A 16,810-nucleotide genomic window follows, 5' to 3' on the forward strand; every position below is an offset into this window, starting at 1 on the left:
GCATTCCCTCCCCCTTCATTTCCCTGTTCAGCAACATTTTTTTCCTTACCCCCCCACTTCCCTGTGCAGCAACCGCAGCATTCCCTCGCCTTCCATTTCCCTGTGCAGCAGCATTTTATTCCCTCCCCCCCACTTCCCTGTGCAGCAGCCACAGCATTCCCTCTCCCTCCATTTCCCTGTGCAGCAGCAGGATTTCTCCATCCCCCCTACTCTTCCCGCGGTCTGGCTGGCTCCCTTGCCGGAGTTATTTTTAAGTTTAAAAGTGCCGTGGCGTCTCCTCTAACAATCCCCGCCTGCATCGGAAGTCTTCTCTGACGCAGGTGCGGCTTGTGAGAGGAGCCACCGCGGCACCTGTAAACTGAAAAATAATTCCGGCAAGGGAGCTGGCAGTTCAAAACGGAGCCCTCTGTCGGACACTCTCCTGCCGCTACTAACAGGGGACAAACTGCCAGTGCCGCTGTTGTGAAACCGCCACCGCAACCGCCACTCTCCTGCCAGTCCTCTAGGCGCAACGCCGCTGTTGAAAAACCGCTATTCTCCTGCCGGTCCTCTAGGCACAACTAATAGGGGACCGACAAACCGCCAAACACAGCCGCATGCGCCTGAAGCCGACCGCCATTGAAAGAGCTGCACACTCATGCGCCTCCAGCCACCGCATGCGCCATGAGGTGTCAAGTAGAATACTTCCACAGAAGCACACCTCACGGCGCCAGGAATCACGATGTTTCAAAAGCGCATGCGCGCTTAGGGTTTTATATATAAAGATATTTTAGTGCATTGCACTCTCTAAAAAGAGTAGATCATTATTTAAATGAAAAAATAGTTTTCTTTGTGCACAAGCAGGATATAGGATAACTCACAAGTGGGTGATATCTCCTAACAGAGCCCCGTAGCTTCTAGAAGTCTTTGGTAAGCTTGCACCATGCATACTTGAGTGCCTTCCTGCTTGCCTGAGTCAAGTTTTGCTTTTATCAGCATTTTTGTTTATTTTCCATTGAGCTATGAGGAAATGTCTTTACTTGCAGTAGCAAGTGTTTTTTTCTTCAAGGTGATTTTTTTTTTCTTCCTGCCCCTGTATTCGTGTGAATAGCACAGGAATTTTCTCCTATTTCCCCAGCCACTTCCCAATCTAAGCAGGTGATGAGCTTTTGACTGGCTCCAGCAGAAAGGTATCTATCCCAGATGACCTGCTATAGGAGGGAGGCTAAATTTTTTCCAAGAAAGTGACCTCTTGTAACCTCAGACCAGTGGGTTCTATGAATAGTCTGGGTGATTTACACCCTCAATTGGTATCGATTTCCTCCAAATTACCCACTGAGAGCATCAAACTTCAGCTCTCAGCACCTCCCTTCTGAAAATCCATCATGATAAGGTAGTACTCCGCACCCATCCAACATCTAAAGTAGTGACTGAATTTCATCTCAATCAATCGATTGTACTTCCAGTATTTTTTCCCAAACCTCATTCTCACCCTGGAGAAACAGCTCTTCATACTCTGGACTGCAAGCAAACATTGGCTTACTATTTGCAAATGACTCAAATCATATAGATCTTCTCCACAACTTTTTGTCTCCTTTAAGAACATAAGAATAGCCTTCGTGGGTCAGACCAATGGTCCATCAAGCCCAGTAGCCCTGTTTCCAAGGGGACAATTTCCAAATGGTTGGCTGCTTGCATCTCATTTTGTTATGCTGAGGCTGGGCTGCAACTGGAGGGTCGAGTCACAGCCCACAAGGTTCGAGCTATGGCAGCTTCAGTAGCTTTTCTACGCCTATAGATGAAATATGCAAAGCTGCTACTTGGGCCTCGGTTCATACCTTTACTTCTCATTACTGTCTGGAATCCTATTCCAGACAGGATGGACATTTCAGCCAAACAGTATAACACTTCTCCCTCCGTATTCGCTGTGATAGGGGATTAACAGAACCGCAAATACAGAAAAATCGCAAATAACTTTTTCTTATGTTATTTACTGATTTCTATTAAAAACCATCATGAATATGGTAAAACCGCGAATAACATGGTGGGAGATTTGGCCTGTTCCTGAAGGACAGGCAAAACACAGTGAATAAAGTGCTGGGAATCAGCGATTTTCTCTGTAAACGCTTGGAATCAGCGATTTCTCTATGCAAGCTGATGTACTTCTTCAGGTACATTAGCGACAGGAAAAAGAACACAAACGGGATAGTACGCCTTAGAACGCCAGAAGGGAACTATGTGGAAACAGATTCTGATAAGGCCAAACTACTGAATGATTACTTCTGTTCAGTCTTCACCTGCGAGGCATCAGGGCACGGGCCACGGCTGGAAGCAAAGCAAAGCATGGAAGACCCATTTCAGAATTTTGAGTTCACACCAACTGATGTTTACAGAGAACTGTCAAGACTCAAGGTGAACAAAGCTATGGGACCGGATAATTTGCACCCAAGAGTGCTCAGAGAGCTATGCGATGTTCTGGCAAAACCGTTAGCCATGCTCTTCAATCTCTCCCTAGGTACGGGGAGAGTCCCCCTAGACTGGAAAACAGCCAACGTTGTTCCTCTGCACAAAAAGGGTTGCAGAGCAGAGGCTGTGAATTACAGGCCAGTGAGTCTCACATCAATAGTGTGTAAACTCATGGAAACTCTACTTAAAGGTAAATTAGACACGATATTGGATGAGGGAAATCTGAGGGATCCCTGTCAACATGGATTCACTAGAGGCAGGTCATGCCAATCCAATCTTATCAGCTTCTTTAACTGGGTGACAGGAAAGCTAGACTCGGGAGAGTCTCTAGACATAGTGTACTTGGATTTCAGTAAAGCTTTTGACAGTGTTCCGCACCGTAGACTATTAAACAAGATGAAATCGATGGGGTTGGGTGAGAAACTAACTGCATGGGTCAATGATTGGCTGAGTGGAAGACTTCAGAGGGTGGTGGTCAACGGCACCCTCTCTGAGACATCGGAGGTGACTAGCGGAGTGCCACAGGGATCAGTCCTGGGACCATCCCTTTTCAACATATTCATAGGGGACTTGACCCGGGGGCTTCAGGGTAAAGTAGCGCTGTTCGCTGACGACGCCAAACTGTGTAATATAGTAAGTGAAAGCAATCTCAAGATCTGATCACGTTGGAAAACTGGTCCTCGACATGGCAGCTGGGCTTCAACGCTAAGAAGTGTAAGGTCATGCATCTCGGCAGTAGAAATCCATACAGAACATACACCTTGAATGGAGTAGCACTAGCTAGGACTTCAGAAGAACGGGACTTGGGAGTTATCATCAGTGCAGACATGAAGGCTGCCAAACAAGTAGAGAAGGCCTCATCCAAGGCAAGGCAAATGATGGGATGTATCAAGAGAAGCTTCGTCAGCCGCAAACCTGAAGTCATAATGCCACTTTACAGATCCATGGTGAGACCTCATGTGGAATACTGTGTGCAATTCTGGAGGCCGCATTACCGTAAAGATGTGCTTCGAGCCGAGTCGGTCCGGCGGATGGCCACTAGAATGGTCTCCGGACTCAAGGGTCTCTCATACGAAGAAAGACTGGGCAAATTGCAGCTCTATACTCTAGAGGAGCGCAGGGAAAGGGGTGACATGATTGAGACATTTAAATACGTCACAGGTCGTGTCGAGGTGGAAAACGACATATTCTTTCCCATGGGACCCTCGGTCACAAGGGGGCACCCGCTTAAACTCAGAGGAGGGAAATTTAGTGGTGACACCAGGAAGTACTTCTTCACGGAAAGGGTGGTGGATCATTGGAACAAACTTCCGAGGCAGGTGATCAAGGTCACCAGCGTGCTCGACTTTAAGAATAGATGGGACATCCACGTGGGATCCCTACGAGGGTCGAGCAAAGGAACTAAGTCATCAGCACTCAGACTTAATGGGGTGGGTCAGTAGAGTGGGCAGACTTGATGGGCTGTGGCCCTTTTCTGCCATCATCTTTCTATGTTTCTACTTTGGGGGGGAGGAACCAGCAAGCTAAAAACTGTGAATAATCAAAACCGTGAATGCTGAAACTGCGAATACGGAGGGAGAAATGTACAAAATTTATTTTCCCAATAGCCAACTCTCCCACCATCCCATTTCTGGTTAGCTTGGAGGTCACCTACATGTGAGAATATGCTGCCTGCTTGTCCTGGGATAAAGCATAGTTGCTTACCGTAACAGGTGTTATCCAGGGACATAAGGCAGATATTCTCACAACTCACCCACCTCCCCTGGTTGGCTTCTTAGCTGGCTATCTGAACTGAGGAGCGCACGCCTACGTCGGGCAGGAAGGCACTCGGCATGTGTGGTACAGTCAGTCGCAAACTTTTTAAAGTTCTTAAAGTGCAAGAGCGCTTTATCAGCTGTCCGTACTGGAGCTCCGTGGATGACGTCACCCATATTTGCCTTCTGTCCCTGGATAACATCTGTTACAGTAAGTAACTGTGCGCTTTGTGCAATGGTGTGTGAGATCTGCTACAGATGAGCATTTTCTCTTTGTTATGATTTTGCTCTGTAGTTGTTTGCATTGCACAAATCTATTATTATTGTCCAGCCACTGAATTTATTTAATCGAATGAGGGTTTTTTTAATGCCAGTGATTACCCCTTGTGCTGTCTACCATTTGATTTAGGAGACAATGGGGTTCTGAAGCATTTTTCTCCTCACTTTTATCATTGGTGTCTGGTGTGTTACATTGGTGTATACTTATTTTGTTTTATTCCAAGTAGTATTGTTGGGATTGAGTGTTCACATGTTCTATTCTACTTGCTTTGGTTTATTTGGATTGTTGCTACTACTATTTATCATTTCTATAGCGCTGAAAGTCATACACAGTGCTGTACATTAACCATGTAGAAAGCCTATTTTAAACACAGAAAGAGGTTTTTATTAAACTGAGCAACCGTATATAGAAAGTGACTGAAACCAGCACTTTTCATTTTGGACAACACCAAATTTGCAGCCAAAATTCCCTGCTCAGTTCCAGCTGAAGCCAAAACTGTCACTCAACCCATCCCCTCCCCTCCCCTCCCCTCCCCCCCACCACAAACTCCTTCCTCCTCCCATTCATAGGCCCTCCTTGGGACTACCTTCAAAGACCTGGTTGAGAGGCCAGTACAGAATGGGGGCATAGCCAATTCCAGATTTTGGGCCAGTTTAGACACTGAAACTGAAATTTGGTCGGTCTTTAACTGCATAAGAACATACGAGTTGCCATATTGGGAAAGATGAAAGGTTTATTAAGCCCCATGTCCTGTTTCCAACAGTGGCCAACCCAGGTCACAAGTATCTGGCACGATCCCAAAGAGTAAAACAGATTTTATGTTGTTTATCCTAGGAATAACAAAAATTAAATCAATTGGAGAAAAAATCTTTTATAATTCACCTAGTAAATAATATAACATTAAATGTGAATCAAAAAATGTTCAAAGTATATCTTGAATTATTATAAAATAATTTATAGAGTGCTCAGTGTGAAATCTTATTCAAAACCAACAGGTTAATAGAATGAAGATGTAATGACATTCCATCATTGCACTCACCTACCTACCAGCCCTATCTGATTGATTATTTATAAATTATTCAAGCTGAATGATAATGAAGATAAATACTTAGCTGGATATTGTTGATATATATGTATCTTCACCATAAGGCATGTTCTTAGATTCAGCTCATTAATGCTGGAGGTAGTATAATGAAGTCTTTTTTATATATAACTCGTTGGTTGAGAACTGTTATATATTTTTATTATTTTTTTCAGTTATTTCCTCCTGATGACGCAAAACATAGTGAAACACGATCGGTGTTGAGGAAATGTTGGATTGCTTTCACTACAAGGAGTTTTAGCTTTATGCTGAAATGTACTATTTTTAACGGTGGATTGGAGACTCACTTTTTTCACATTTTCTACTAAACCAACGAGTTATATATAAAAAAGACTTCATTATACTACCTCCAGCATTAATGAGCTGAATCTAAGAACATGCCTTATGGTGAAGATACATATATATCAACAATATCCAGCTAAGTATTTATCTTCATTATCATTCAGCTTGAATAATTTATAAATAATCAATCAGATAGGGCTGGTAGGTAGGTGAGTGCAATGATGGAATGTCATTACATCTTCATTCTATTAACCTGTTGGTTTTGAATAAGATTTCACACTGAGCACTCTATAAATTATTTTATAATAATTCAAGATATACTTTGAACATTTTTTGATTCACATTTAATGTTATATCCTAGGAATAAGCCATGGATTTCCCAAAGCCATTTTATTAATTTCGTATGGACTTCTGTTTTAGGAAATTATCCAAACTTTTTAAACCCTTCCTAAAAAGAATGTTCATAGAAGGTGTTAATCATTTTTTTATACAATTTGTGTCCATGTTACAGACACCAGTTACAGAACCGGGTTACTGTAGACATGGCTGCTACACTTATCGCGGCAAGGGTACTCCCTGCTGCGATAAGAATAGCAGCCCCAATCCCCCCCCAAAACAATCACGGCTGGAGGAAGGCCAACCCCTCCTGCCGATAGGCCCCCCACCCCCGAACGATCGCCGGCAGAAGGAATCCCAACCCCTTCTGCCAGTAGGCCCCCTCCCCCCTGAATGATCGCCGGCAGGAAGAAGCCTAACCCCTCCTGCCGGTAGGCCCCCTCCCCCGCTAACACACCCCCATCGGACCCCCACCACCACTAACCTTAAAAAGTTGGACAGACGGGTCTTCCCACCATCCATCCAGCAGGCCCACCTCTGTCGAAATGAGGCAGGCCGCCCCTCTCCACAGGATCCTAAGGCCTGATTGGCCCAGGCACCTAAGGCCCCTCCTGTAGGAGGGCCTTAAGTACATGGGCCATCCCAGCCAGCCAGGAGGGCCTATCAGCAGGAGGGGTTGGGCTCCCTTCTGCCAGCGATCGTCGGGAGGTGGGGGGGGCCTACCAGCAGGAGGGGTTGTGCACCTTCCTGCTGGCGATAGGTGGGGGGGGCCTACCAGCAGGAGATCCCTTGCCGCGATAAGTAGAGCAGCTGTGTCTACTTACAATGTAGGCCAGCATTTTGCTGGCCTACATTGTAAGCCTCTCCCGCTGGCCTCCCTAAGCTGCCTTCAAGATAGGCGGTCTGCCTGGGGTGCATTTTTGATTAGACAGCTGTAGGACGCCTACAGCTGCCTATAATCAGGACGCAGTTTACAGAATCCAGACCTTAGAGTATATCTGTAAAGTTGCATTTTTCAGAGAAAATCTAAATTTGTATATCTGCATTTGTGTGTGTCAGGGACTGGATCTTCATAAGTGCACATGTTGATTTTAAAAATATCACTTAGGCAATATGTTACAAAATCAAGCTCTGATTGACATTGCTTGGGAGTTATATGTGAAAAAGATTTGAGTGCCATTCAAACAAGAGTATAAAGAATAGACATTAAACTGAACTTTCGCAGCTAGGAGGAGGTACAAATTCATGTGGTAGGAGATCCAGAAAAGTATATAAACTTTTCCAAAGTTGAATGATTTATTTTCTCTCCTTATTTCTTTTATAAAAATTAGATGGGCATCTTAATCGGTTTTTGAAAGTTATGAATGAAGAAAACATTTCTTTATTAAAGAGTACAGTGCTTGAGTGCCTTAGTATACATGAAAGAGATGAACAACCAACCACCAGCAGAAGAGCATTACAGCCAGCTGCAAGTCTGAGAACAGCAGGACGGAAGGCTCATGGGAAAAAAAGCCAGGTTTGAATTTCAATTTTTTCACTTATGTTAATATGTGAGAAGCTGATTTTATGACTTGCCTTCTCATCCACAGACGCTATATGTAGGTGAGGCGTGGCCTATGGTAGAGCAGCAGCCTCTCCATTCAAATGTTGTGGGGATCAAATCCCAGAGCTGCTCCTTATGACCCTGGGCAAGTCACTTAATCCTCCATTACATAAGTAGCTTTCCAGTGCAATAGGGAAGACATTCTAGACAGTAGGGTTATTCCCCCATAACCACGTGCTGTTCCAGAAGGAATCCACTCGAGATTTTTCACTCTGCTAGAGAATAACACTGGGAAAAAATTTGTCCCCATCACTGCCCTGTCCCTGCAACCACCGTCCCTGTCACCACCCCATCCCCGTGACCACTGTCCCTGCCCCGTCCCCATCCCCACAACCACTGTCCCCGAGACTACTATCCCCTCAGCATCCATACAAGCCTCAGTACTGAAATATTTAGCTTATTCCTTCCTTATAAATCAAAGTTCTGGCTGCTGAACTAGAGAAAGATGTTCAGCTGGCAGGGCTTTGTTTATAAATTTTTAGCAACGCAACTAATATATTACTTTATCTTAAAGCAAAAAAAAAAAGGAAATAAATAGAATTTTTTTTTCTACCTTTGTTGTCTGGTTTCTGCTTTCTTCATCTTCTCATTCAATTCCTTCCATCCACTGTCTGTTTTTTCTCAGGGTCTTCCATTTGCTCTGTTAATGTGCCTCTCCCTTCACCCCCCCCCCCCACAAATTGATCTGGCACCCATCTTCTTCCCTCCGCTGCCCCCATAATCTGGCATCTCTGTCTTCTTCCCTTCCTGCGTTTTCTCCCTACTCTCTGTTCCCCATTTCCCTTCAGCTTCTTCTCCCTACTTTGTCTTCCCCATTTCCCTTCAGCATCTTCTGCCCTCTCTGTCTTCTCCATTTTTTCCCTTCAGCGTCTTCTGCCTACTCTGTCTTCCACATTTTTTCCATTCAGCGTCTTCTCCCCACTCTGCCTTCTCCATTTTTTCCCTTCAGCGTCTTCTCCCCACTCTGTCTTCTCCATTTTTTCCCTTCAGCGTCTTCTACCCACTCTGTCTTCTCCATTTTTTCCCTTCAGCGTCTTCTCCCCACTCTGTCTTCTCCATTTTTTCCCTTCAGTATCTTCTCCCCACTCTGCCTTCCCCATTTTTTTCCCTTCAGCGTCTTCTCCCCACCAACACCCTTCCCTCTCGCCACCTCACCACTCTTAAACACCCCTCATGTGGCCCGATAATCTCCCTCCCTCCCCTTTACCTTTGCGGCGCGTTAGTAAAGTAACTTGCTAAAGCCGGCCGAGCCTGCCTGCAATCGCGTATGTGTAGGCGGAAGCTTCTCCTCTGATGCAACCGGAAGTTGCGTCAGAGGAGAAGCTTCCGCCCACACACATGCGACTGCAGGCAGGCTCGTCCGGCTTCAGCAAGTTATTTTACTAACGTGAAGGGAAGGGGGAGGGAAGGAGATAGATTCGGTAGGTAAGAAGGAGGGAGGGGGGCTGCGCGCGATCAGTGACCACACGCATTCCCTCCCTTAACTGCGGGGACAAGGCCATTCACCGCTCAACGGTGGATGGCCTTGTCCCCGTGCCTGCGGTGAGCACTTCCCCCTCCCCCCACCATTTCAGCGCAGCTAGCCGCGGGTAACAGCCACCGTGTCATTCTCTAAACTCTGCCTCTGTTGTACTTCACTGGGCTCTCTAGCTTCACCTTCAGTTCTTTCCTTCTGCACACGTGTATGCAGTTTGTGTGTGTGTTCTGCTCTCCTCATTTTATTGTTTTAATTCAATGTAATTTCATTCCCTTTTTGAGTAAATTTAGTGCTTGGAGCGATTTTTAAAGCTCTGCCCTCTTCAGAATTCACAGACTTAGGTCTATAGCAGATAGGCTAATCCCTCTGGGTACCTGTTGGCCAGCCTGCATAGTTTTCTTTGGAACTCAGGGCTGTCCCTAATGTGGTCTCACCTTCTGTTAGTCAGGGGTCGAGCACAGGCTGTTAGGCGCCCTTAGGAGGCTTGGCGGGGTCTGTAGCATGCGACTAAAGGGAAATAGCCCTACTGTCTAGAATATCTCGCCTATCTACTGGAAAAGACCTTACTAGGGTAAGTACATAATCTCCTTTTCAAGCCAGAATATATATAATAATTTAAATAATGGAGGACCATATTTTACCTGCAAGCAAAATAGCCTCTGCATACATGAAAACTGAAACTAAAAGTCACAGTCTTTTTACAGTTGTTGACTTTGTGCCATATTTGGAGTAACAGCTGATGTCATATCTCCACAGAGAGCTTAATTCCTAAGGAGTTTTATCATTCCGAATTTACAGACAAATTCCTGCTAAACTTTTGTCTGAAAAGTATTTATTTAGAGCACTCTGTTTACCATATAATTAATATTCAAAATTATAAATGCATCACTTGTAATTACATTGCACAAAAAAAGAATGTAAAAAGTACCCCCTCCCCAATTATCTTAAAATCATTGGTGGGTTAGTGGTATAGTCAGGGCAGGTACGAGCCCCAATTGCTTTTGCCTATGTCAGCTCTGCTCTCAAAATAGCTGCCATGACCTCTTGGCAACAGTCTCACAAAGTTACTATGAGAAGTCATGGCAGTCATTTTGAGAGAAGAACCAGCATGGGCAGAAGCGACTGGGGATCACTCCTTCCCTGACTACACTCCTAGACTGCCAGGGATTGTAAAATAGGCCTGAGAAGGGCATTTTCAGGTGAGCGAGGTAGGGGGAGAGACAATTCCTGTTAGGAGGCAGGGAGAGAAACAGGACAAAGCACAAATTTTCAGCTTCCACCAAAAACATACATTCCGTTTCAACTAAAATCAAAACCATGGCCATAGCCTTTCAAGTGAAACCGAAGCTGGGTAGAAAAAAAGGATTCTGGGCTAGTTTTGGCACTTTATTTTGAAATTCAGTCGGCATCTAGTGTAGGTAAAGGTAAAAAAAAGGAGTGTCTGTAAGTAGGCAAAGATACCAGCAAGTCTTTAGGGTCATTGTGCTATATTGGTCATGCTTTTCCTTTCCATGGCTAACATGGTGAAAACTTTTCCCCATATTCTCTTTGCAGGTCATCTTTTCTGTACCCCTCAATTTGTTGACCATTCCTGCTGAGGAGGTGGTGACTCTTAATAACCTTCCTGGTAAGTGTGACACACATGCTGTATCCTTCACTGTAGCACCGAGCTGCTCCATGCAAGCTTTTTGTTGGACATGATGAGTGAATGCTTTATTAAAGGGATACTGTCATGCAGGTAAAATAATTTAAAAATCTCTTAACAGACAATTCTTTGTAATCTGTGATACACCTTTTGGACCCATATAAGAGTTATCCAAGGATAAGGATATAGGTGAACTTTTGAGGCAGTGTATGGTCTTCAGATGGAGTTCTGAAAGCTCAGTACATCCTTATCTTTTGATATTTTTTTTTTTGTCAGTCAAACAAAAGAATAATGTAGCCTACAAGGAACTTAGTTTTCTCCAAGGAAGAGAACTACTCACTCCAGACATGTAGATGGTGTCACCAGTTGACTCTGAATAATTTGAGGTAACTAGCCCTCAAAATTTAGCTCTTTCCAGAGCAGTGAGCTGCACACATAAAGTGTTTCCCACATCTGTGCCACCTGGATGATGTTTTCTGCTGCTAGTGTGTGTGATGAAGTAAATATTTAGGCCATTTGTTATGTTCAAAGGCTCTCGCTTTTGTCCTGTGATTTGTAGAGGGTCGCAGTTTGATAAAAAGTTAATTTTGGAGGCTGAATGAAGGATTATTGGAAGACATGTGAGTGGTACAGGATTTACAGCAGGAAATTTTTTTTTTTTATAACTAATGGTACTCCAGATGTAGGTCTAGGAGTTTCACGTTTTACTCGGTTCCCCATGCATCTTCCTCTTGTATTGATTAACTTTTCTCGGCCAGGCATTTACAAGTAGTATTGTAGATGAAATTTATGAATTCTCACTTTGGCTCAACCAGTTAAACAGCAACCTTAAATTTCAAATGAAATGTGATTCTGCCAGTATTCCATTTCTAGACTTTACTGTCATTTATAGAAAGCAGACAGATATAAACAAGTTGCTATCATATTAAGTCACTAAAAACAAACCTCCCCTACAGCCAGTTTCTGGGACTGAAATCTTTGTATACTGAACCAGAAACATATAGAAAGAGATCACATGAAATGAGACATAGTTTTAGGTAAAAAGGATATCCCAAGAAGGTTGTCAATAGATGTTACCAGAGGGCAGCAAATATGAATAGGAAGAATTGTTCCAACCACAAGAAAGATAGAAGGATGTTAGGATGGTTTGCAGACTGTATGTCTTTTACCCACATTTCAAGAAAGATGTACTCACTGCATATATATATGGAAAAATACCTTCTGCTGGTGCTAGCGTTTAAAAAAGAGATAGAGCAGTTTTTAAACTGAGATGTGGGAGAAAGCCGACAGTTGTCCAGGAGCAAATGGTTCGGTGTGAGGTTCCTTGAAGGATACTATTGAAACAGGATATTTAGGGAGTCCCAGCAGAGAGGTTTCAATAATGGTGAAAGAAAGCCAGGAGGGTTTAAGAGGAAGGCAGAGTAAATTTGTGTCTGTATACAAATGCTAAAAGCCTAAAAAATAAAATAGGAAAGGTGGAGGTGCATAATCAAAAGAAACATCTAAATCCGATTTGCATGTAGGGTGCTAGTTGCTCAAAGTCAGCAGCGGCAAAATGTCTATTTTGAAAAGTACATACAAAATGGAGGGGGGTCAAAAATTGTCTACCTGTACGTCCAGGCATTTAATCGCCCAGACCGCCACTATGTTTATCTTTATACTGCATTCTTGACCAAAAATTTGTCCAAGTCCCAAACGCCCAGAACAAGACCTTTTGGACCTCCTGCTGGAACTGCAGAAGCCAGCCCCCCCCAAATGTCCACGGCAGGAGTGCCCAATTCCTCCTGCCACCACCTCGCCAAGACATCCACCGGCTGGAGGGATGCACAGACCCTCCTGCTGGAACCTTCGAAGCTGGCCCCCCCACCCCCACCCCCGAATGTCCACGGCAGGAGGAGTGCCCAATTCCTCCTGCCACCACCTCACTGAGACATCCACTGACAGAAGGGATGCCCAGTTGCTCCTGCCGGTACCCCTCCACCCCCCCTAAGATCATCAGCAGGAGGGATGCCCAGTCCCTCCTGCTAATGCCCCTCCTACCGAAAGGCATGCTCCCTGACCCCTTCTCCCCCCCCAAGCCCACCCAGATCCCACAGTACCTTTTTTTTTTTATTCAGTTGGCCAGCCAGAGGGATGCTGCTTCCACTGAATAGCGGGCCTGCCCCTTCCTGGTGTATCGTGGGATGCACCGGGGAGGAGTCTAAGGCCCTGATTGGCGGGGTGGTGAAAGGTCTTGTCCCCATTCCTGCGGATTTACTGCAGTGACCATGGTTTACTGCGGTAAACGGTCCCCGTGTTATTTTCTAATGTGCTAGGAGTGGCCTAAGACTTCGATTAGCCAGATCCCTTAGGGGGATCAGTTTAGCAGCAGGTAGATTCCCTTGCCACGATCAGCTCAGCAGCAAACTGATTCTTTAACCAGCGCTTATGACATAGACACCAGTTAGAGAATCGTGGTGTTAGGCAATTCTATATAGGACGCCCATGTGCGAATTAGAGAGTTGCGCAGGGACAGAAATCCCACCCGTCCCCGCGAGGAATCCCTCCGCCCCCGCGAGGAATCCCTTTGTCCCCGCGAGGAATCCCCTCCATCCCCACCCGTCCCTATAAACTTCAGAAATAGTTATTTCATTTAATTATGCTACTGAATTAAAGGCTGTTATAGAGACCCATTTACAAATAAGCAAAGACACTTTATTAATTTAGAAATATTAATTGGGAAGAATACATACTTTGTAAACGGGTTTCTACCAGAGCCTTTAATGTAAATATAAAATAGAAATACTTAGCTGATGAGGACCCCCAAGCTTTCAGCTGAGTACTTCCTCTGCAGTTGGCCAGAGGTCCCTTTTGCCAAGCTTGGCAGGCAGCAGTCGCATCCCTGAGTCACAGATGCTGGCATCTCAGTGGCTCATGGATGCTGTGCTTGGTGGAGGGGAGTTCTGGCCGTCTCTAGAGGAGGTCCTCTGCTGGCAGTGCTTGGAGATCCCCACCAGCCACAGCAAGGGTCAGCAAGTACTTCAACACTGTAGAAATAAAACCAGAAATGCATTTCCTTTTCTTTTGAACACAATACAAAGACATCTGCTATATACAATTCCCAATGCTTATTACCAGATTCGCCATTATGTACAAGCTCTACCACTGAGGATAATAGAGAGGCATGAGGATAATAGAGAGGCACTCTCGGAACTTTTTAGCCTTTCTGCGCAACAGAGAATTCCTCTTCGCTTTCATATTGTGGGGGTCCGGGACTGTCAACCTGGCCCTAACTTGAACATCTTGGCGACAACGTGGGCAGAAGACCTTCAGTGTGCACTTATGGCTCATCAGCTACAACGGGTCTTGAAACATATTCAAAAGGTATCTCCTAATATCACCCACTGGGAAATGCAATTGAAAATTGTTATGAGACTCTATATCCCGCCAGAGCGAGCAGCCCGAATGGGGATTACCCCGTCTCACTTGTGCCCAAAATGTGATCATGCTCATGCTTCTTTGGGTCACATGCTTTGGGCTTGCCCTAAAATTTTCCAGTTTTGGAGTCACCTGGGACATTATGTTACGCTGCTTTGGGGGAGGCGTTGGCTTCCGCAACCGAGAGCATTATTTGGATTTTACAATATTGCCACGCCTAAACCCAAGGGAATGTCCGCATTTATAACCAGAGTACTCTTGATGGGGAAGAAAGCCATTCTCACCAACTGGCTGTCTACTACTCCCCCGACTTATGCTCAATGGAGATCCCTGATGATAATCCATGCAACGCTAGAGCGGAGATTGGTGGGAGATCTGGATCGTGGTCCGGGTCGTAGATTTCGCCAGACCTGGGAATGTTTCTGGCAGGATCTCACTCCACATGCCCGTAGTAGACTCTTAAATATTTAGGAAGATTTCGAACTCTCAGTGTTTGTTATGGCATTGGACTCCGGGGGTGGGGAGGGTTGGGAAGGGGGGGGGTTGTTGCATTGTTCTTTCTTGGAATAAGATACTGATTGTCTTGTTTTGTTTTCTGTTGGAACAATAAAAATCATTTGAACATACAATTCCCAAAGCTAATTCCGTTTTTTACCTTTGTTGTCTGGAAACTTATTTTTCCATCAAGTTGGTCCCAGTTTCTTTATTCCGCTTTCCCATCTTCTGTAAATTCTTCTGTTGCTGTCCATTGGTTCCTCCTACCATGGTCCAGCATTTATCCCTTTCTCATCTTTCGTGCCTGCCCACCAGCCCCATGCTTAACATTTCTCCTTCTATTCTATCACCCCTCTCCAGCACCATGCCACATCTTTCCTTCCATTCCCTTCACCACTATGTCCAACATTCCTCCCTCTTGCATACCTTTCAATCTGTCCCACTGTTCCCTTTCCACCACATTTCTCACTCTCATCTTTCTCTTCCCTTTCATCTGTACTTCACTACCTCCCTATGACCAAAAATTCTCCTTTTTCTTCCATTCCCAGTGTGTACACAACCATCTCTCTTTCCTGCTCACTGACACACCCACACCCAATTCTCCATTTCTATTCCCTCCCCCACCTCAGTATCTCTTTCCCTCCCTTCCTCTCTCCCCAGTTCATGTCTTCTGTGTCCAAAAACACATTCCCTTCTGCGCTTCAACAACTCTTTCCCTCCCTTCATCCATCCTCTCTTCCAAGTTCATGCCTTCTGTGTCCAAAAATGTACTCCCTCCCACCCCTTCATTCGAGTCCAGATAACAGTAGGGGTTGGAGGCAGCCTGCTGCACGCCATATGTAGCCAACCCGGAAGTCTTCCCCCGAAGTCAGAGCTGACATCGGAGGGAAGGCTTCGCATCAGTCTGGTGGCAGCTGAGGTGTCAGGTGGGAGGGAGTTAGATACTGGATGTAGGAGGTGAGAGGAGACAGACTGTAAATAGAAAGGGGGAGGGATCAGACACACTGAATGAAAGGGGAAAGATGACAGGAAAGCTGGAATACCTGGGGAGAGAGAAAAAGACAGATGATGGATGTAAAGAAAAGGAGAGGGGAGGAGGACATTGAATGGAAGGGAGGAGAGGGGGAGGATGCGGATGGAAGGGAGGAAAGAGAAAGATGGGGCAGACATTGAGTAGAAGAGAGAGAAAGAGAAATGCAGATGCTGGGCTGAAAGGGGGGAGAGAAAGATGGGTAGATGCTGGATGGAAGGGGGATAGAGAAGGGTGGATGATGGATGGGGTGACGGGCAGAAAGGAGGAAGAGAAGAGACAGATCAGATGCTGGGCAGAAGCAGGAGAGAGAGAGGGGCTGATGCTGGATGGAAAGAAGGCTAGGGGCAGATACTGGATGGAAAGGAGAGAGAGAGCAAGGACAGATGCTGGATGGAAATGGAGGAGAGGGAAGATGCTGGAGAGAAAAGAGAGAGAAAGAACAAATGCTACACAGAAGGGAAGCAGAGAGAGAGGGGGAAATGCTGAATGATGGGAGAGAAAAATGATAGAAATAGTGACAGACTAGGAAATAAGAAGAAGTAGAATAAGAGAGCCAGAGTGAGGGAAAGAAATGGCAAGTTTTGGTAGACAGAGCATATCCATCCAAGCTCACGGGGCTTCAGAAAGCTGGATCATTCTGGTAGCGGCAGAGCAGTTTTCATCCTCACTTGCTGCAGTCCAAGAGCCCGGGTTGCAGCTCCTTGCTGGGTTTTTGAACTTCGGCTCAGCAGCCCTGAGCTTCCACCGACCAATCCCCGCTCAGCTCTGAGCCACAGATTGCGGCTCGTGCAGCAGAACCAGGCCCTGCACACTGTGTGTGACTGGCGAAGTTAGGTAATTCGGGTTTGTTCCAGGTGGGGGGGGAGGAGGAGGACTCTGTCCGCCTGCACGTAACACCTCCCCACGAATCAGCAACAGTCTCTGTCACATAGGCTTGGAGC

The 16,810-nt window shown here is 45.4% G+C and overlaps 1 protein-coding gene across 4 annotated transcripts in view; it reads left to right on the top strand.

The window, feature by feature from the left end:
- Positions 1-16,810, top strand: part of LOC117355791 (adrenocortical dysplasia protein homolog) — a 90,210-nt gene that overhangs the window by 58,441 nt on the left and 14,959 nt on the right. For all 4 annotated transcript variants that reach the window (XM_033934832.1, XM_033934829.1, XM_033934831.1 and 1 more), the window contains 2 exons: positions 7,531-7,715; positions 10,834-10,906. In XM_033934832.1, the coding sequence (XP_033790723.1) occupies positions 7,531-7,715; positions 10,834-10,906 (258 nt within the window). The remainder of the gene's footprint in view (positions 1-7,530; positions 7,716-10,833; positions 10,907-16,810) is intronic.

The sequence above is a fragment of the Geotrypetes seraphini genome, chromosome 2 (genome assembly GCF_902459505.1).
Source record: "Geotrypetes seraphini chromosome 2, aGeoSer1.1, whole genome shotgun sequence".
NCBI lineage: Eukaryota > Metazoa > Chordata > Amphibia > Gymnophiona > Dermophiidae > Geotrypetes > Geotrypetes seraphini.